The following is a 21,100-nucleotide window of genomic DNA, read 5'->3' as shown; positions in this document are numbered from 1 at the left end:
GGACTCCTACCCCTAGGCAAAGCTCCCGCTGCTGGCGGGGCACAGAATGGCTGGGAGAAGGCAAGAGTTTTTATCCTCCAGGAACTTACTTGTAATATTTAGTATAGACTTCAACACATAGTAGTTGCTCAATAAATGTTAGTTTCTTTCCTTCCCTTCAATTAGATATTACCTTTCCCTCATTCACATAATATATTATACTACTTTTATAGCTGGCTGTACTCTCTATCTTATACATACTGGGCATTTAATAATGCCTTTGGAAAATATATACAGCAATAGAAAAAAAGTGACTATATCTATATGCATATGAAAGCATAGAAAAGGGGTGAGAAAGAAGGATAAAGGCAAATTAGATGGATGAGGAAAGAGAAAGGAAAATGGGGGGAAACAAATTACCTATGCATTAAGATCATTAATAACACCGGAAATTGAGATTGAATATATTACATGTAACCTTTCATACATTTTATATAATCTTCTATTCATCTAGAAGTTAAAGGAACCCTGGGAAGGGCAGATATGGCTTGAGTAAAATGGGTTGTATCACTGAAGCCCATGGCAGAGGGGATGAAGTTGCTATTTACTGTTCTCAGGGAGATAATTATTCTTAGAATTTAGATGCCACCCACAATGCCCAAAGGTTTAGGTGGACACAGCTAGACAAGAAGGTGGATCAGAGGCTGCTTGACTTGTACAATGAAGGAATTCAGCACAATGCCACAAATATCTCCTGGGAGCTTACCACGTACCAGAAGGTGGTAGATATAAGAGTAACCAAATAATGGACCCTGGCTTCCAATTACTCATAGTCTAGGATTTTTGTTTGTTTCTTTGTTTAAAATTCTCTCTACTTTTCATGCTTGTAACTAATCAGGGAATGCAACTGCTTTACCAGCTTAGCATGGTTATTCCTAATCTGCAGAAAAGCAGGGAAAGGTGCAAGAAAGAAGTAGTGACCATGAGCATAAGACAGAAAAATGGGAGGGCATTAGATTATCTCACTGTTGATGCTAGAATTTAAAAAAAATATATATGTATTTTTTAATTCTAGAATCAACATATATACAAATAAATATTTTTATTTAAATGAATGAATGAATAAGGTCAGTAACTACAGCACAAAAGAACAAATGATGAAAAAGTCAGCCAGGATATCACCGAAGTGTTTTATTCCAGGTAACATCTAACCATCCATGTAAGACAGACTCACACACCAGCTTCCTTGTTGTGGCCAGCAAAGCAGTGTGAAATGAAATAAATGTGGTGGGCAGGGCAGCCCTCATTAACTGAGACATCTTAGCAGTTCACTTCACCTCTCTGAAACTCAGTGCCATCCTGTGTAAACCAGAGATAATTCCTCTATTTGGAAAGACTTCTATAAAGCTTGGCTAGTTAATTACTGCTCATATACTCCAGAGGAGAACACAGAGCCACTAAGAGGTTCAGTGATTCATAAAAGTATGAAATGAGATGTAAAGCACTTACGTAAAGCGTAAAGCACTTACGACAAGATCTGGGACAACGGTAAGTGCTATTGCTATCATCACTATTATTGTCGTCGTTGTTTTTATCATTACAGCTCGATCTGCACCTTTTTAACCGAGTGACGATACAAATTCAGGCCCTCTGACAACAAACCCAGATTCCCTTGCATAACACTGGTCATCCAGGCCCCAGGTTCCACCATGCACACTTCCCCAGACAGAGTCTCTCCTCTGGTGGATTTTACCAGGCTCTCACCTTGACCTGGGCTCACCTTCTAGGAAACACATTCCTTTATTGTCCCCAGAATTATTAATGCTGCTCCACCTCCGGGCTGCCGCGGAGAAGTACTTGAGAGAAGCACAGAGAACCACCTTATCAGTGCTGGACCTAATTATAGCCTCACCATTTCTACACAAACAGCTCCTGTAAGGGGTGTCTTCATAAAAATAGAACCACCTATTAAATAACTGAAGCACAGTCATGGAACATGAGTTTTAAATTAAAATTTAAAATAAATGTGCGAGATAGAAAAACAATAAACAGTAGAACCTATATAAAGCAATCAGGCTTCGAAATAAAAGCAGAGACACCCAAACTGACAGCTCTGATTTATCACGTGTAACGGCCCCTGGAATTTGGATGAGAATTTTCAGAAGTGTCTTCTTCCATTACTCAGTTGACCCTCAAAACTATAGGAAGCTCCCAGAGCATGTTCATATCTGTGAGTTACGAGGGACGTATGTCACAGGCCCTTTTGCAAGGAGAAAGGAAGCACAGTGGGGAAATGCTGTGACCTCGCTATACTGTTTATCTTTTTTCGTAGCACTGATTACTTTCTAACAGAGTATATTATTTATGTATGTCTATTGTTTCTTGTCTGTCTCCCCACATTAGAATGTAAACTCTACAAGGTAGAGTCCTTCCTTTTATTTACCAATGTCTGCACACCCCTGAGGATACTCCTTGGCACACAGTAGGTACTCAGTGAACATCTGCTGAATAAATAAATGGATCAAAATTTAAGAGTAGTCCTGGTCAAGTGACTGAACCTCCCTGAGGGTGAGTCACCTCATCTGTAAGATGGGAATGATAATAGGTTACTAAACAATGGATTGCAAGAATTCAATGAGAAAAATATATGGGAAGCACTTGGCACAGTGTCTGGCAATTAGCGCTCCACAAATGGTAGGAATAACTAACACAATTCCCAGAGCTGAATATTTATCATCAAAGTTTATAAAAAGCATTCATCCCCAAAGTCAGCCACCAAAGAGAAGGGAACAAAGGGCGCAGAGACGAAGACCAGAGATCTTCAGCGGGTGCTCATCCTGCACTCCTACAGAGCTCGTCATGGGGTCAGAATGAGCAGATTAGAAGACTCCTAGGTAATCACCCAGACCAGAGCCAGCAGACACCAAGCTCCTTTGTCTACATATTGTCTGCGGGGGCCGTCACATAACAGTGGCCGAAGTAAACGGTTACGGGAGACCGTAAAGCCCACTATGCTCACTATCTGGACCTTTAAGAAAGAGGCTGAGGAATGACCCCAGGGTTCAGATGAGGAGAGAGTCCCAGAGAACAGGCAGAGGATCCATCCCCGAGGTCACACTGCACATCCAGGCACTGCCACCTTGAGCAGCAGCTCACACACCCTTCAGAGGCCCCAAGAGTAGCTGATAAACCTTTAGTCACAGGGCTGGTCTGCACGACAAAAACCCTCAGAGCAGTTAGATTTCTCCCCTGGAGAATAAACGCACGGTCACGTGCTTTCCAGAGGCCCTAAGTAGGCCCTTGAAAAGGAGAGAGACCATACTGGGAACTGAAAAGAGCACAGGCCTTATGACTCTGCCATGTCGGAGCCAGTGCCCGGCTCTGCAATTTGCTGGGTATTCAGCCTTGTACAATTCCCTTAACCTCTCTGTGTCTCAGTTTCCTCATCTGTTTAACAGGACAAATAGTACTTTCTTAGCTGAGTTCTTAGGGGATTGAATTAAATGAGATCAAGCATGTAAAAGCAGCTAGCCCGGCACACAGTACCTCTTTCCCTCCTGAAAGACCAAAATTGATAAAATGATTCATTAAGGGAAAGACAGCACATTTCTGAGTTTATCAAATCTGCTTGAAAACATTCGTGGTCTCACTTTCCAGGGTAATATGCATACCCATTTCTTTCCCCCGTCATGAATTATCCCCCGTCTAAATTATCTAACAGAGGCAGCTTCCGGACAGGGCCAATTTCTAAAAACTATGTTGGATTTGAGCTATAAATTGATTTTTTTATTGTGATAAATTAAAATCCAATATCACCCAACAAGACACTAAACATACAGAGGCCCAATTTTTCCCCTCAGATGTTCAGGCTCTTTGATATGAAAATGGACCTGGGGCAGCTGTCGGGCTTTGGGAGCCTGAATGTTGAAGCAAATGAGCAAAGAATATGGAGATGGTAGAGAGAGAAAGAGAAAAAGGTAATGAGGAAGGAAGGCAAAGTAAGGAAGAGGAGGAAGGGAAGAGGATGCTTCCCACTTCCTGTTCTGTGGGCATTAGAGAGTGACACAGAGTCGATGTTCAAGCCTAGGTGTTTTGCATACAATTTGCTAGGAGGTCTCAGGAGCCACTTACTTTTTTTTTCCTTAACATTTATTTATTTATTTATTTGGCTGCGCCAGGTCTTAGTCGCACCATGCATGTGGGATCTCGTTCCCTAAGCAGGGATTGAACCCAGGCCCCCTGAATTGGGAGTGCGGAGTCTTCACCACTGTGCCACTAGGGAAGTCCTTCAGGAGCCGCCTCTTCTCTTTGGCTTCTGAGTTTCTTCACTTGTAAATGAGTGGGTTAGTCAATGCCTAAGGGACCTTCCACCCCTGACATCCTAGGACCAGGGTACTCTGAATCACATATATTATTCTTTCCATGCTCACTGCCTGCATGGCAAAACTTGCATCTTTGATACGTAGCGTCTTGGGCTCCAATATTTAGCCCAGACGATGGAGCATTTCATTATAAGTTTACTTATTCGTTACTTCCTGTTCCATCCTTCCCTCGCTTTTGTTCCGTCTCTCCCTGACTGACTTTCCTCCCTTCCTTCAATGTGCCATTAGCATCTCTGTCACATACCAGGACCTGTGCGAAACCCTGCAGATACAGCAATGGATGAGACTAGGGGCCTCGTGGAGCCTGTGGTCTGATGGAAGCATGGGTCAACTCATTCTGATACAGACAACCGTGTGCTGTGATAAAGGTGAACAGAGGATGCTGTAGGAGGAATATGAAAGGATTTCTTAATTCTGAAGGGAGGACATAAGAAAGTCCATATCAGAGAGGGGATAATAGAGCTAATATTATAATATTAACACCTAGAGCTTTTTATTATACTAGGCACTATTCTAAGTCTTAGGGGATTAAATTAAATCCTCATTTAATCTTGCACTAATCCTAAAACATAGGTACTTTGATTATCCCCATCTTACAGATGAGTAAAAGAGATACAAAGTCATTCATCAAAATTGCTTTAGAGCTGGCCAGGAACGGATCCAAGGCAGCTCCTTCCACCATGCCCACTCTCTGGTGCCAGTACCATACCAGTGAGGAGTGTGGGCTGTGGATTCAGACAGACCCAGCATGAATACTGCTCAGAGGATGAAATGCATAAAGCACTTAGTTTACTAAAGCACCTGGCTTGAGAAAGGGCTTGATAAGTGGTCATTGTCGTGCTGTGTTGCTGTTGCTACTGTTGTTGACATTACTGGACCTTGAGGTGTTCACTGAGTGAAGAAGGGCAAAGGGGTATACAGAGTGGAGGGGTCTCCTTTTGCTAGTCCTGCAAGCGGGGCAGTGAATGGTCGGTACAGGAACTGGCAAGATGGTACCCCCGGCATTCTGCTCATGCACAAAATGATACTCCCAGGTCTGCTACGTACAGCTGGCCAGGGGGTACACTGCATAGATCTATGGGGAGGTAGTCATCGTATAGTCATCAAAAACATGTATACTTATTGCAACCGTTTCCCAGCAAAAGTCATCCTGGGCAATGAGCCTTAAAGAAAGGGACTTTTCCCTGATTTGCGCAAAGACGTCTGATGGGTCGAGGGTGGCCTTAGAGTCACTGTACCTACCTCTCTGTATAGCTAGTGCAGCTTCAGGGCCACAGAGTACAATGAATAATAACTCAGGCTGTAATGGACATGATTCAACCAAAACTCTTTAGTCGTACATTCCAGGCCTCCCAATAGGGCCCTGCCAGCCCTCTCAGTTTTCTCTCACTGATAGCAATCACACATCCTCCAATCCAGAATATCCAGACATCTCAACTCTTCTCCACACCTGCCCTTCTTCATGACTTTCTCACTTTAGGGCCTTAGTAAACACTCCCCATAATTCCCTTTGCCTGGATACTGGTCCTCTTGTATCTCTCACTTGAAACCCTGCCCATCCTTCAAAGTTCAGCCCTTTGTTCCTAAATCATTCCATATTTCTTTTCAGATGGAAGAAATCATTTCTTCTTCTTTTTTTTTTTAACATATATTTTTTTTTTTGCGGTATGCGGGCCTCTCACTGTCACGCCCTCTCCCGTTGCGGGGTACAGGCTCCGGACACGCAGGCTCAGCGGCCATGGCTCACGGGCCCAGCCGCTCCGCGGCATGTGGCATCCTCCCAGACTGGGGTACGAACCCGTGTCCCCTGCATCGGCAGGCAGACTCTAAACCACTGCGCCACCAGGGAAGCCCCATTTCTTCTTTTGAACTCTCATGATAATTTTATATTTTTCTCTTATCATATTGTTATTCTTGCTTTGAGTTTTTAGTTATATACATAGGTCTTGCCTCCTAGGTTGTAGGTTCCTTGAAGAAAAGGTTTCAGGCTAGTTCATCCCTATCCATCACGTAGAATATCCCTTTCACTCAATAAGCATTTGTGGAATGAATGAATGAATGAACCAATGAAAATGGCAGCATGGTCTAGACAGGGATTCTTAACCTTATCTGACCCAACACCTCCTTCTTATAAACCAATATTTTGTAATTCTTTTATTATCTGGAAATGATTATATAATCTACCTGTACACGTGAAGTTTAAGCAAGTCAAAATATCCTACTTATAAAGGAGAAATGAAAGAAGATGATTTCTAATTAAAAAGAGTATGAATTTCAACATATAAAGGCTTAGTTACAACTACAATAGAAGAACATAATGACACTGTCTTATGTCTGTGCTTTTCTTATAGTGAATAAATTCAGTTTTAAGAGATCATTCAACTCTTCCCTTTATATTTGACATTTTTAAAGATGCGTCATATAAGTCCAGTTATGGTGAACACAGCTATACCTGAAACTGATGGAGCAGTGCCCTGCTGGTGACTCAAATATGAAAAGCATCATGGGGGAGGGGTTTTCCAAAGTGATGACCAACTCTTGATGAGGTTTCAACAGAACAAAGCACATCTTTCTCTCTGTTTAGCTGCATTTCTGGAAAACTCACTACTATGAATATTGTACAAAATCACTTTTTTTATAGCTAAAGTAGAGTTAGGTTTTAGATTCAGGTAATTATAAACAGGTTTTTCATCTACATGAATGTGTGATAAGACATTTAAAGTCACATGGCACAGGAAACATTTGTGTTGTGTGTGAATGTCCTGTACATTGCAGAGTGGCTAGCATCCTTGCCCCTAGTAAATTCCTGCATCACCACCCCCTTCCCCAAAAGTCGTGACCACCCAAAATGCCTACGTTAAGTTCCAAAGCAGCCCCTTCTGGGGATAGAACCAGTCAAGTGGAGAATCTCTGGAGGAAAAGAAACAAAACAAGCTTAGGAGTTATAAATGTGAATTTGAATTCAATTCTTGCTACTCATAGTAGCCTCGGGCAAGCCACTCACCCTACTTGTATCTTAGATGACTCATCTGTAAAAAGGGGTCATAAAACCTCCAAGGATTGTTGGGTGTCCAATGAGACAGAATCCACAAAAGCCTGCTATAGACGGTCCTGCTTACAGGCTAGTCATCTTGTGAGAGTCCTACGTACTGTTTCAATGGCTCTCAGGATGACAGGGGTGTCCCAGGTCCCAGCATCCTGCTCTGCAACGCCTTCATCTTCCTACCTGTCTCCCTCCCTAGGACCAGTTTCCTTTGCTCCACCTCAGCTGCTCTCCCCAAGTCCACTCAAAATATCTAGTTAGAAATAAAGGAAGAACAGTCCTGTTTTTGAAGAGACACGAATAAGGTGATATCTGGTTTTCACTGAAGAATAAATTATTAAATCAGCCGTGAAATGTAAGTGCAGCCATTACAGTTAAAACATCATTACCCCTCTATTATGAGGGACAATATTCAATCCTGGGCCACTCTCCACCTCTCCCCTGCTATGCCCTAGTTTTTCTGTGTACATTTGCTGAGTCGTAATCACTAAGTCATTTTATTTTCTGTGCAATAAGTACTACTGAGCACCTACTATGTGGACATCATGTGCTAACCAGATAGATAACAGTGATGAACAAAAAGATACAGCCTTGTTCATCTGTGTGTTGACAGATGTGTTCAATAAATATTTCCTGAAGGGAAAAATGAACACACACACATATCTTTCTCCTTTAGACATTTGTGCATTTAGAAATACGTTTTTCTCTTCCCTGGCTCGTTTCGTTTACCTGGTCCTCTCCAACTCACTCCTCCACTGCCAAGTCAGTGTGCCCTTTTCTGTGAAAACCCCTGACTATTTCAGGCAAAGCTCGGTCTCCATCCCCTGAGTACCGACAACTCCATTCACACCTGTGTCTCAGCAGCTGTTAGTTCATTTTGTGAGTCTGGTTTCGCCGCCAGACTGTGAACACCTCAGGGGCAAGGACACATCTTCTTCATCTTTGAATCCTCAGGAAACAGATAATCGTGTGGCGTAAAACAGGCATCCAATATGCTCTTGCCTGACCAGGTACTGGTTACACTGCCAACATTCTATCCACAAGACAGTCCCAGTTGTAACTCCACCCCTTTTATCTTCACTCAGGAAAGCTCATTAAAATGAAAGTGAATAATGGTGACAGTAAGACAGGGATAATACTCAATCTGCTCTAATACATATAAAAGGAAATCGTTTATAAACTTTGATATTGCTATGGTCTGAAATGTTTATATCCCCTCAAATTTCATATGCTGAAATTCTAACCCTCAAGGTGATGGTATTAGGAGGTGGGGCCTTTGAGAGCTTATTAGGTCATGAGGGTGGAGCCCTTATACATGGGATTAGTGCCCTTATAAAAGAGGTCCTAGTAAGCATCCTCCCCCTCTCCCCCTTGCATCATAAGAGGACACAGAAAAGGCACCATCTATGAGGAAGTGGGCACTCACCAGACACCAAATCCTGGGGCTATGATCCTGGACTTTCCAGCCTCTAGGACTGTGAAATAAACATTTGCTGTTTATAAGCCACCTAGTTTACAGTATTTTTGTTATAGCAGCCCAAACACACTAAGAAAGGTGTGATATATTACTAGCATTAAGTACTCTGGACGAGACTACCTGGGTTTGAATCTCAGCTCTGCCACTTGAGAGCTGTGTAATTAATTATTTGGACCTCAGTTTTCTCATCTGTAAAATGGTGATGATAATAGCATTTACTTCATAGAATTGCTGTAATGTACTTAGAATGGTGCAAATAATAGTGCCAATCAGTGCTGGCTAAACTAAATGAACAAGCAAAATCCATCTGTGATTGTGGCAACAAGATGTTTCATTATCTGGAAGAGATGATACAGACCACTGCCCTCTATCCTGAGAAACAGACTCATCTTTTGGCTCCTGCAATATTTATGATTTTTAAACATTTATTTATTTATGTATTTATTTTTGGCTGTGTTGGGTCTTCGCTGCCGCGCACAGGCTTTCTCTAGTTGCGGTGAGCGGGGGCTACTCTTTGAGTGGCTTCTCTTTGTTGCGGAGCACGGGCTCTAGGCGCGTGGCTTCAGTAGTTGCGGCATGCGGGCTCAGTAGTTGTGGCTCATGGGCTCTAGAGCACAGGCTCAGTAGTTGTGGTGCACAGTCTTAGTTGCTCCACGGCATGTGTGATATTCCCGGACCAGGGCTCAAACCTGTGTCCCCTGCATTGGCAGGCAGATTCTTAACCACTGAGCCACCAGGGAAGTCCCAATATTTCTGACTTTTTAATGGCACAAATTATAATAATTCTATGGAATAAAATTATAAGTAGGGAGAGAAGAAAGCTAGTGAGTTTCCCTGGAAAGACATAGGATTTGGGGTTGGAAGGTCTGATCTGAGTCTCCAGCCAAGTCAGGAACACTCCCAGAATCTCAGTTTCCTTATTTGTGAAATGAAGATGACATCACTCCTGCCTTGGTGTCCACTGGTCTGATTTGAGGAGCTAGTAACATACTGACATGAAACCATTTCTACTCCTACTGCTACTGCTACCACTCCTACTATTGCTAGTAACAGTGAGTTCATTTATGGCATATTCTGCATTCTCACTGATCCTTTTGACATATTAGCAATACCTAGATATCTGAACATATGAACAGCTTTTGTTATTGATTTATTTCCTGCAACATACTACTAATAAAATTTACTCACATAAGGTTTGGGATCAAGAACCCTTTGAAATTCAAGACAAGGTGTAAATTGCTGCAAAGGGTCTCTTTAATTGGGATCAAAACGCTTCTGACAGCTTTTGGATTTTTAAAATTGTAGCTATTGTCACGTTCTGCTAATGTTTCTTTTCTCGGTTTTGAAAAAAATAGTGCAGCCAAGCTTGAGCAGGAATACTTTAGACATGATAAACAACTAAAATTTGTCATTCCAAATGACAAAGACCTCGTTTTCCATTTCTTTGATATGTAGGACAAAACACTTCACTTAGACTCTTATCCCGCATAATTCAGCCGGTCCCCTGCTGTGCAACGACAAAGGTTCAGTAAACTGTTCCTGCTCATAATCTCCAGTGGAGGTTTTGAAAAACCTCCATTTATCTGAAGATAAATCACATCGATAGGGTTGACTTTAAGGGAGAAACAGACTATTCAACTAGTCTGGGGAATCAATTCTGGTGATTCCCCAAAGATGTGACTTTGGTCAACATCTCACCTTCTACTTGACTTCCTTCCAAAATATCCCCATAACATGACTGTTGCTTGAATCCTCCTAGGGCTGGTGAACTCCCTTGCACGGAAGGTGGTCCATCTACATGCTGAACAGCTCTGACTCGAAGGAAATTCTTCTTTCTCATAAACTGAAACTGCTTCCTAGAAACTTCTATCACCTGGTCTCGGTTCTGTCCCTTGAGTCACACGGAACAAGTCAGCTGCTTTTTCTACTAGACAACTCTTTGGAGAGATGAACGCTGTTAATATGGAGGGCCTTGCTCCCACCATCCTCTCTAGTTCAGGCTTAAATGTTCGATTCTCTCCACCACTTTTCCCCAGGCTTGTGTTGAGACAAATTAACAAGCTAGGGTAGCAGAAGCCCAATGATACAGGGCCTAAGGTTAATCAAACAGAACTGCAGCAGACGAAGCCAGACAGAAAACATTTAACTCTGCCTTCACCCCGATTCTCCAGTAGGAGATGATTTTTTTTTTCAACAAAGCCAAATGGCTTTGAGCTGAAGTAATGACTTTACTGCTGTTCTCTTTGTGTCCAGATAAAGAATCAAAAAAATCACATTATAAGGTTTGGTGGTATCTTTCTTTGGGGCCAGGTTAGCCATCCTTGCGTGAGGATTTAGAGAAAGGTAAAGAATATAAACTACCTCTTCTCATTAGTTAAAGTTTGGTGATGAGAACTATTTGATGGTAGGGTACATGATGGAATAGCAAAGCCAAACACATGGCCCTAGACAAAAGAAAATATCTGATACTCTGGTTTACTCCAGTCCCTTTGGTGATGCCAGTGTCATGTGATGGGCAGGCATGGACTTGGGAAGAGACTAGAGATCATGACTTATATTGGGCATATAGATCCTTGTGAAAGCATCTCTCAGATAGGCTTGATCCATGCTCCTTGGATCCCTACCATAAAGGAGGCTAAGGGGTCAATGATATCCTCCAAGTTTCTACAAGCCCAAAGCTCTCTGCCTCCTGTGTGTTACCCAGGATCCCACGTGGCCACATCTGTGTTCAGAAGTGTTGGCCCAGCATAGTATTCAGTCCCCCAACTGCCCTGGTCCCCTCATCAGGATATACTTTGATTCGATTATATCTTTTCAAAAATGTGAGGTTCAGAACTGAGCACAGGTCTCCAAATGATAGTCTGCCCAGGAAAAGGAAAATCTTCCCTAATTTTAGAAACCATAATTTTATTAAAGCAGAAGAGGCTTACATTAGGCTCTTAATCTTGCTGCCTTCAAGCTCCTTGACTACCGATGCTGTGCCCACATCTTAAACTCCCTTTACCACGGCATCCCCAGGTAGGTCCCCCTTTCCTATAACATAGAGGTCAATTGCTTTGATTTTTGATTCAGGTCAACTGGAGGCTAAATCCCAGCTCTGCCTCCTACATGCTGGATGAACATGAGAAAGTCACTTACCCTGAGAGATAAGACATTGTGGTTGGACTCATAAGCCAGACAACCTAGGTTGTAATCCTGTCTCCACCACCACCTACTTCCAGCAAGTTACTTTTCTCTCCTTAATATCTTCAACTATAAAATGGAGATGACAACACTATCTACTCACAGGGTTGTTGTAAGGATTAAATGGATTGGTACTTCTAAAGGGCGTACAACAATGACTGGAATGTACTATGTGCTTGACGTAGTACCTGTTATTATTACTCTCTCATAGGACCCTTGTGAGGACAAAACTGAATAATGTATGCAAAGTGACTAATAGGTACCTAGTATGTACTCAACAAATGGTCATTGTTACTACTAGATTTTCTTATGGTGGTAATACATACATAACATAAAATTTACCATTATAACCATTTTTAGTGGCATAAAGTACACTCATATTGTTGAGCAGCCATCCATCAACAGCACTGTTTCCCTCTCCCCAGACTTTTAACTCTGTGCTCATTAAACACTAACTCTTTACCACCCCTCCCCCCAGGCCCAGTCAACCACCATTCTACTTTCTGTCTCTGTGAATTTGACTCCTCTAGATACCTCATTAAGTGGAATCCTGCTGAATTTGTCTATGTGTCACTGGCTTTTTTTACTTTGCATAACGTCTTCCATGTTGTAGCATAGGTCAGAACTTCCTTTTTACTGCTTAATAATATTCCATTATACACACACACACACACACCATATTTTGTCTATCCATTCATCCATAGATGGACAGTTGGGTTGCTTCTACCTTTTGGCCATTGTGAATAATGCTTCTATGAACATGGGTGTACAAATGTCTGTGCCATTATTATTCAGGAATAACTTTTCTTCAAGAAAATCCATTCTTTACTGTTAAATTATCATCCTACTACCCACTGCTATCCTAATATGAGTCAAAACAAAGGTGAGAAAATTATAATGCAAAATGACAAGGTTAGGTAACTTGGCTGGTTGAGTATTGTTTATACAGTGCTTGACAAATTACCCGTGAAGTTCAAAGCAGGTGACATAGGCGGAGGTGTGTTAGAAGCTATATAAAGCACTGAATGAATAAAAGGAAAACATGTCCACTTGACTCTTGCTCTCTGGACAAAACATATCAAAGAACAGAACGCTTTTCTGTTTTTCCCTTACCATCAATGAACAAGGCCAACAATGCAAGGCAAGTCCTGGGGATGAAGCTGGGAGCTAACTGCTGCCCGGAGGCTGGTGAAAATACAAACCACTACTTCAGTGGGTTTAACAAACAGATCAGCCCTTACATTTCCCGATCATGCAGTGATAGAGATTTTTCAAGATTGAAAACTCCATTTATTCTTTTTGACGACAGCAATTGCGAGGTGCCACGGGTTCAACTCAAGAGAGTCTGGATGCTTTGACCAAGTCAACTGACCCCCGTGCGTCTCCCTCTAGGATGCATGTCATTAAAGCTGCCGGCACACAAAGAAATTTAACTTAAACTGTCACATTAGCCACCGCGCTTCAAAGCACATCAATCTCCCTATTGCATTACCAGGACTGCGTGACACTTTTATCCCAATTACACTGCAAGAAACACAGTCACACTGTGTTGGTGCAGTCACACTGTGGCCAAGTCAGGAGAGACCCTCCCTCTGACGGACAATCGCAGTTGATCAAGTTTGTCAGCTGCTTTATCTGTTTTTATGCTCGTTTGATATCCCTGCCCAGAGAGTAGAGGCTTTCAAGGGCACATCTGTCAGTGGGTTCAACTTCACCATGCCATGTTATTCTTTTACTTACCCCTGTCTTCTCATCAAAGATTTTGATTCCTCCAAAGGAGATGGTTAAAAAGATTTTCTGTTTGTGTTCTCCTTTGGAACGAGCGCCAGCAACAACGCCCTGTTGAAAGGAAGGATGTGCTTTTTACTTTAGCGTTTTCATTTGAAAATTCCCTCCGGTCCCAAAGCAAAGGCATGTCAGACATCATGAACCGAAGCCACCAATCATGCACACTCCATTCCCTGCCCGCTTCCATGCTGCCTTCCCCGACGGGCTTGCATTTTCTTGATGTTTTAGGGTAATACTTGTCCTCACTGCTCGAAAACTGTACAAACAGATATTTGAACATGTATTCATTGGACGAACCAAGATTTATAGAGTGTCTACTTTGTGCCTAGATGCTCAGTTCAGAATTCGAGACCCCAGGATAAATAGAATATAGTCCTCTTGTTAAAATCTTTGCTGGGTTTTGTATTAGATATGGTTTTAACCTTTTAAATAAAGATGAGTCGTGGAATACATTCCTAAATGTGATTTTAATTTTATACTTCTGGGAAAAGTTTTCATATGAATTAATTTTAGAGATCACAAAGAAAAGAAAATATATTGCCAGACTGCATGTCTCAATTTTGTTTGGAAAAATGTTATGGTCATATGTCTAAGGCTTGCCGTTTTTACCCACACATTTTGTATGTTCTTCTACCATTTTTCCAATCATTCCTGAGCTTTCAAGGAAAGTGCCTACCAAGTGCATTCCACTTCTTAAAAATCTGTTTCCCCAAATTTTTTGTAAACTGAAGATATGTGTATGAGTCAATTAGAAGGTAGGTGTCACAAAAGGTAGGTATGTTACGCTGCTCACGGCTCTCTTCCTCGTACCCAGGACAGTCCCTGGACTGTCCCTGAAGGTCAGGAGACACTCAGGAAATTATTGTTACATGAATGTGCTATCAAGAGTCCTCGCCAAAGTTGATATTATGCAAGTTAAGAGTAAAGACACTTGCTTTTTTTTTTTTTTTTTGCGGTACGCGGGCCTCTCACTGCTGTGGCCTCTCCCGTTGCGGAGCACAGGCTCCGGACACGCAGGCTCAGCGGCCATGGCTCACGGGCCCAGCCGCTCCGCGGCATGTGGGATCCTCCCGGACCGGGGCACGAACCCGTGTCCCCTGCATCGGCAGGCGGACTCTCAACCACTGCGCCACCAGGGAAGCCCCAAGAAGAGTAGCTTTAATGTCCCCATCTCCAAGATGGTCCTAACAACCCCCAGCTCTTAGAATTACCACAACATCAAATTGTGCTAATTCCCAGCACACAGTGATGCTGACCAGGTGGCTATCAAAGAACTCCCTGGCAGAAGGTGGCTGCAGATTAAGAGGGATGGGAGGAGCCAGCGTGCATGTTTCAGGAGCACTTCTGCTTGGGGCTGCTGATGTACAGCTTCCCAGGACAAATGCAAGAGAGAAGGATGATCCACATGGTGTGATCCTTGGGGAAATAAAACTCCGGTTTCCTCAGGCATGTTGAGAGACAGGACCCTGAGTTAAGCCCTGAAAAACTGCATGAAGTCGAAGCAAGCCTGCCACCAGACAGCACACTGCAGGGGCTCACCTCCCCACAGACGATTCAGTGCTGTTATGTAGCACTGACAAAGGGCCAAGGGACAGGGCTGGCTGGGGAATCGGAAGATATGGAGGTAGGTGTCTTTTGGGGTTTCTGTGCCTAATATTAGCTACCTGACCTACGAAGTCACTGCTGGCCCCCTGGAAATGAAGGAGTCAGATGTTTTCTTGGGTACCTACCAAATGGTAGGAGTTCTCTTACACGTCATATAATTCAGCCCATCCCACATTCCTGGGAAGGAAAAATTATCTCCCTTATTTTACAAATGACCAAACGTAAGATCGGGGGGCCAAGTGAACACCCCAAACCTCAAGGAACTAAGAAGACATATAGAGGGAATTCAAACAGTGATCTTTCGGATCCCAGTGTTAGGGCTGCTTCTATTATAACCCTCTGGAAGGGCTCTTTGGGGAGGCATGGATGAAAAAAAGGTGGGACCACCAGCTTCCAAACTCAGTAGTGAAGGAGAACTCTAAAATGAGAATACTTCTTATTTCCTAAGAGTGAAGCGCGCACATACCGCACCTAGCATGGGGTGCAGCGTGCAAGGAGAGCTCAGCAAATGACTGTGACCATCACCTCTAATACTAATACTGATTCTACGAAGCAATGCCATGTGCTGGGCGCTGTATGGAGTGACTGATGCAGGTGTCCCTAAGGGAGTCACACAGAGGCAGCATCTTGCTGGAAGATTTTATACACAGGGAAGGGGTCAGGCACGCCAGCCAGGGTTGATAGCCTGCCCTGTCCAGCTCAGGGGTTGCTGTGAGAATCCAGTAAGATGATGCACAGGAAAGGACTCTGAGAAACCTCACCCAGCAGGGTGTATGCACACAATGGGATGACTGTGATCTCCAGGGAACACGTCAAGCAGGTGTGCAACCTGAATAGCTGAAAACCTAGAATGCTATTCCAGAAAGCTCCATGAACTAAACCTGGTCTCCGATCTCAGCCCTACTGGTTATCAGTTGTAGATCTTTGGGGGAAAACTCATCCTAGGTTTCACTTTTCCGAGGTAAGAAGGAGAATACAGATATCCTCCTCTGCCCTGCTGTGTGCCCAGAGACTGGCCCCTGTGGTCTGCATTGCCAGGTCCTCTGAGCTTCCTGCCCTCTGGATGCCACCCAGGAAGGCACAGACGGGAGACCAGAGGGTGGAAGGAGAGAGGTCAGGGTATTTCATCCAGCCTCCTTCCCATCCTTGTTCTACAATCTCACTTGGCGAGGGAAGGGACTTTGTCCGCAATCTCGCCCTCCCTGGGTTCCAGTAAATAGATCTCATCCTAGGATGGTAACAGCTTCCCACTGTTTTTAGTTTCCAGTGCCTCACCAGCTCTTGTTTGCTACCTTAACCTTGCCTAACCTTTGTATGTCGCTCCTGCCTTAAAGTATCCTCATCTGACCTAGTCGGGCTGGGTGTTTCTTACAGGACCCTGACTAACAGATTTACTTAGGGCTCTGTAATCAGCCCATCTCTCCCAAAGCTTCAACTACCACCATTTTGTCCGATACCTCTGAAAGTTGACTGCTTTGGAAGTCGATGATGTGGGGCTATGTAGCTTACTGGTAGGAGCTTAAACTCTAGTTGGGGAACCAGGATAGATTCAACGCAGATACAAAACAGAATAGATGAAGCACTCAACTATATCTTATCAAACACTGGACATCTGGAGATACAGGCTTGAATTCTGGGCTTATCCCAGATGAAATGAAGGTTCTGGGGCAAATCCTATAACTTCCGTGAGCCTCCGATTTTTTATTGACAAAACAGGGAAGCTAATAGCTACCTCATAAGAGCGAAAGAGATAATATATGTAAAAGTGCGTTGTTGACTAAATTAAAATACAATGACAACGAGGCTTCGCTGGTGGACAGGCAATGGCTCACTCATACTCACATTATGAATCCCCTCTTAAATCTCTATAATCCAAGAGAAAACTCTCTAAAACAGGAAGAGGCACCAGCTTCAGAAAGCCTAGCAAAGAAAAACAGATTAAAAAAATTTTTTTCTCCTATGGCCTGACATGAACAAGTGGGCCTTTTGCAAGGCTAACAGGCGTTTTGTACTTCTTTGTCTTTCCTTCCTGGGCAAGTGGCCAAATGGAGAATCGATCGTTTATGTTTCTGTGTTTCTTAAAGAAACACTACCGGGAGCAGAAATGTCAACATTCTGCTCTGCAACTTGCCAATAACGAAAGACGATTGTCTGGGAACCAAGAACCGTCAGCAAGTTCAGAGCATTTGACAGGAGCGTGTTATGGTTGGACCAACTCTCCAGGGCTCTGGGGACCTCACAGTTATAAGGGGTGACAGATGGGGTATTTCACTGCAGGTAACACCCCCCACCACCACCACCACACGCACACGCCAAGGTCGGCAATCCTGGCCAGGCCTGGTACAGCTAGCCTGGCCCAGTGTTAATCCTGAGGGAGAACTTCAGGGCACACAGGCCAACTCCTGTCTCACATACGCTGAGACCTCCATGCTTCTACGAAAGCAGCTGTCAGTGAGGTGCTCTGTGACCCACGCCTGGTGAACGCTATCTACCAGGATGCTGGGGGAAGATGCACCAGCCTCTTTCTCGTTCTCAGCAGACTTGTGGCTCTGGGTGAGAACCAGGCCACCGGAGAGTTTCTTGATGTCTTTCAATTAATATTTGTCGAAAGCAAATCTCCATCTGCCTGGCCTCATACTCAGTAAGGAGCAACTTCAGCAAGAATCAAGATGCAGGCCTTTATCCCCATTCTTGACTAGGGTCTCCTTGGCTCAGTCTTTCTGGGTTCTCTCTCTGCAATCTACCCGCTGGTAGAGAGGTTGTGTTCTGGTCTGATCTCATGCGTGAATCACAGTCCTGCTCTGGGGCAGAGCAGGGGTCACGGTGGGTGAACATGGAACGCTGAAGTTATCCAACTACCCCACAAACCAAGTGGAATGGCCTGTCTCTTTCAAGGATGCCCTGTGGCTGTGTATCTACGTCACATCCTCCAGACCAGCATGTATCAGTCATGAAGCTGGAATTTAGAATTCTTCCTGTTGGACTCCTTTGTGTATTTATCACTCACACTTGAACTTGGCAGAAGAAGGGGGCTCACTCCTAGACTGTCCTAAAATCTTATAACATTGCTTAATTATTATTATTATTTTAATATTTATTTATTTGGTTGCATCAGGTCTTAGTTGCGGCATGCAAACTCTTAGTTGCAGCATGCACGTGGGATCTAGTTCCCCGACCGGGGATCAAACCCGGGCCCCCTGCATTGGGAGCGTGGAGTCTTATCCACTGCACCACCAGGGAAGTCCCGCTTAATTATTTTTTATAAAAGGATACATTAACCTCTTCCAAGGAGACAATCTGTGAACTCATGATTTTAATGTCTTCTATACCTTTTTCTAGTATGCCTTGTAGTAGATTCATAACTATTAAAATAAAGTTTGCTGTGTAACAGCTTAAAAAAAAAAAAAGAAAGTAATGATACACAGTTTAGAAAATTAAGAGTTTTTAAAAAGAATGATTCCTACAGCCATACTACAGGGAGTCTTAGCATCTAATATACATGTTAAACTGTTGAGAAAATGTGTACAGTATAAAAAAAATTAATACCTGTGCTTTATTAAGCATCTATCAAAGAAAAGACAATGTAGAGGGTGTTTTATAGATATTGTCTCATTTAATATTAGTAGGCACTTGGCCAGCCTTCTTTTCTTTTTTCTTTCCTTTTCTTTTCTTCCCTTTTTCTTACATTAAAAAAAATTACATTGACCAAGTTGTATCCTCAGGGACTATTAGAAGATAAGAAAAAATGCTCATGATATATTATTAGGGAGAAAGAAAACAAGATATGAAACTATAAATAGTAATTCCAATTACACTACATATATGTGTATGGTTCATATACACAAATGTATATAAAAATACAAAGAGAGAGCGTTAGTTACACACAAAAATGCTGATACTGATTTTTCTTTTTGGGGTGGGATTGTGGATAAGTTTAATTTTCCCTCATACTTTTCTGTACTTTCAAAATTTTTACAATGAGCATTTTTTGAATTCTATAATCAGGAAAATAATTAAATTATAGGTCTTAAATGCATAAGATAGCTTGTAAACTTCTTGCTAAATCATCTGTTTTTCTAATATTTTATATTACTTTTTAAAAAAAGAGACACAGACTACATGGAGACCAGAATCTGGGAACAAACAATGTTCAATTTTGTATGTTTTTAAAGGCTATTTAATAACATAATTGTCTTATTTTGCATATTAAAATTCTTCTCAATTTCTTTCTTAGTTTTCTCAATGAAAAGCCTTCTTTAAAGCATTTAAAATCATCAATCTCTTCGTGATACCGCCAAATGTCAATATCTAGTTACATATCACTTTTTATAACATTTTCCCTTTAAAGTATTTGGGGGACATTGATAGAAATTTCAAGAATGAATAAAATCAGCTTTTTTATTAATATATCATCTTTTACCATATTCATCATATGGTGAAATATATAAAATTTATTCAAAAATCAAGTAGAAAATTTATAAAATCTGAGTGACAGCACAATTTGATGATTCTGTACTTTTATTTTTGCAGGCATCGCACAATTGAAGATACAATTGAATAACGTGATATGCTCAAAAACTGTACAACAGGGGCTAGCAAAATACCTCCACATAGGAGATGCTCAACAAACATTTGCTAAATGATTGACATGTCCTCCCAATAAATAAATGCAGTGAGTCATCAGTGTACCAAGTAATATACCAGTATATGAATAAAAAAATATGTTTACCAGAATGACTGTAGTCATTTCTTCCTCTCGGTCATATCAAACCCACACTATTTAAATTAAAATGCTTGCGCAGTACCTTGAGTTTCATCATGGAGTCTTGGCATAACTTGTCTCCCCGAGCTGCGGAAACCTCATCAATCCCGATCAGTTTGGCCTTGTACCGGACCCCTTCACCTTTAAACCTCTTTATCAAAGTGGCTTCACTGCGATCCTGACCTACAAAGAGAGAAATGCAGGATTCAGATAAGTAGGTGTTCAGGGCCCATTGGCTTTAACTATCCGCAACTCCGAGACTGGTTCTCTGGTTCACCTACATGCTATGAAAGTCAAATCATTAGACCACGGACAAAAGAATGGTAAGACTCTTGTATGCAAATTCTGGCTCTATCCTTTTAAATCCTCAGGCACATTACACAGTTCTCTCTGAGACTCCATTTTCTCAGGGAGAAAAAAAAAAAAAAGAGTTAAAAATAACCAATCCCAAAGGGGCATTAAGATAAATAAACATGATGACACGTATAAAGTAGCCAATACGGATTTTGATACACACTAGGTCATCAACAAACGATCATCACCCACTAGGAGTTTATGTCTGACATTCCTGTTAGAATAGTATTAGCCCTGAGCCTCTCTGGCATTTCCAGCATTTAATATGACTTTGGCCTGGGTCCAAGACCCTCCTTACACCCAATTCCATGGGCTGTTTTACAGTGAGACTCCAGAGTAATTGCTTTGTATCAAGCAGTGACTCGGGGGCAATTATCAAAAATGATCTTACAATGTCTCTTCTGTTAACTCATGCGTGTACAGAAAAAGGCTTCCATACTTCTTCGTACGGTGCACCCACACCTCATAACAGCTTTCTCAATCATTATTAGCATAATATTTTGCCGAGACACATCAACCAGAAGTTC

At 42.4% G+C, this 21,100-nt stretch overlaps 1 protein-coding gene across 1 annotated transcript in view; it reads right to left on the bottom strand.

Moving 5' to 3' along the window:
- Positions 1-21,100, bottom strand: part of DAB1 (DAB adaptor protein 1) — a 276,658-nt gene that overhangs the window by 120,230 nt on the left and 135,328 nt on the right. Inside the window, exons 2-3 of the mRNA XM_060142574.1 lie at positions 20,263-20,402; positions 13,805-13,903 (exon numbers count right to left, since the gene is read on the bottom strand). Coding sequence (XP_059998557.1) covers positions 13,805-13,903; positions 20,263-20,402 — 239 coding nt within the window. The remainder of the gene's footprint in view (positions 1-13,804; positions 13,904-20,262; positions 20,403-21,100) is intronic.

This window comes from Lagenorhynchus albirostris, chromosome 2 (assembly GCF_949774975.1).
Source record: "Lagenorhynchus albirostris chromosome 2, mLagAlb1.1, whole genome shotgun sequence".
In the NCBI taxonomy this organism is placed as follows: domain Eukaryota; kingdom Metazoa; phylum Chordata; class Mammalia; order Artiodactyla; family Delphinidae; genus Lagenorhynchus; species Lagenorhynchus albirostris.
The sequence above is the reverse complement of the archived record's forward strand: the minus strand, read 5'-3'. Positions and strand labels throughout refer to the sequence as shown.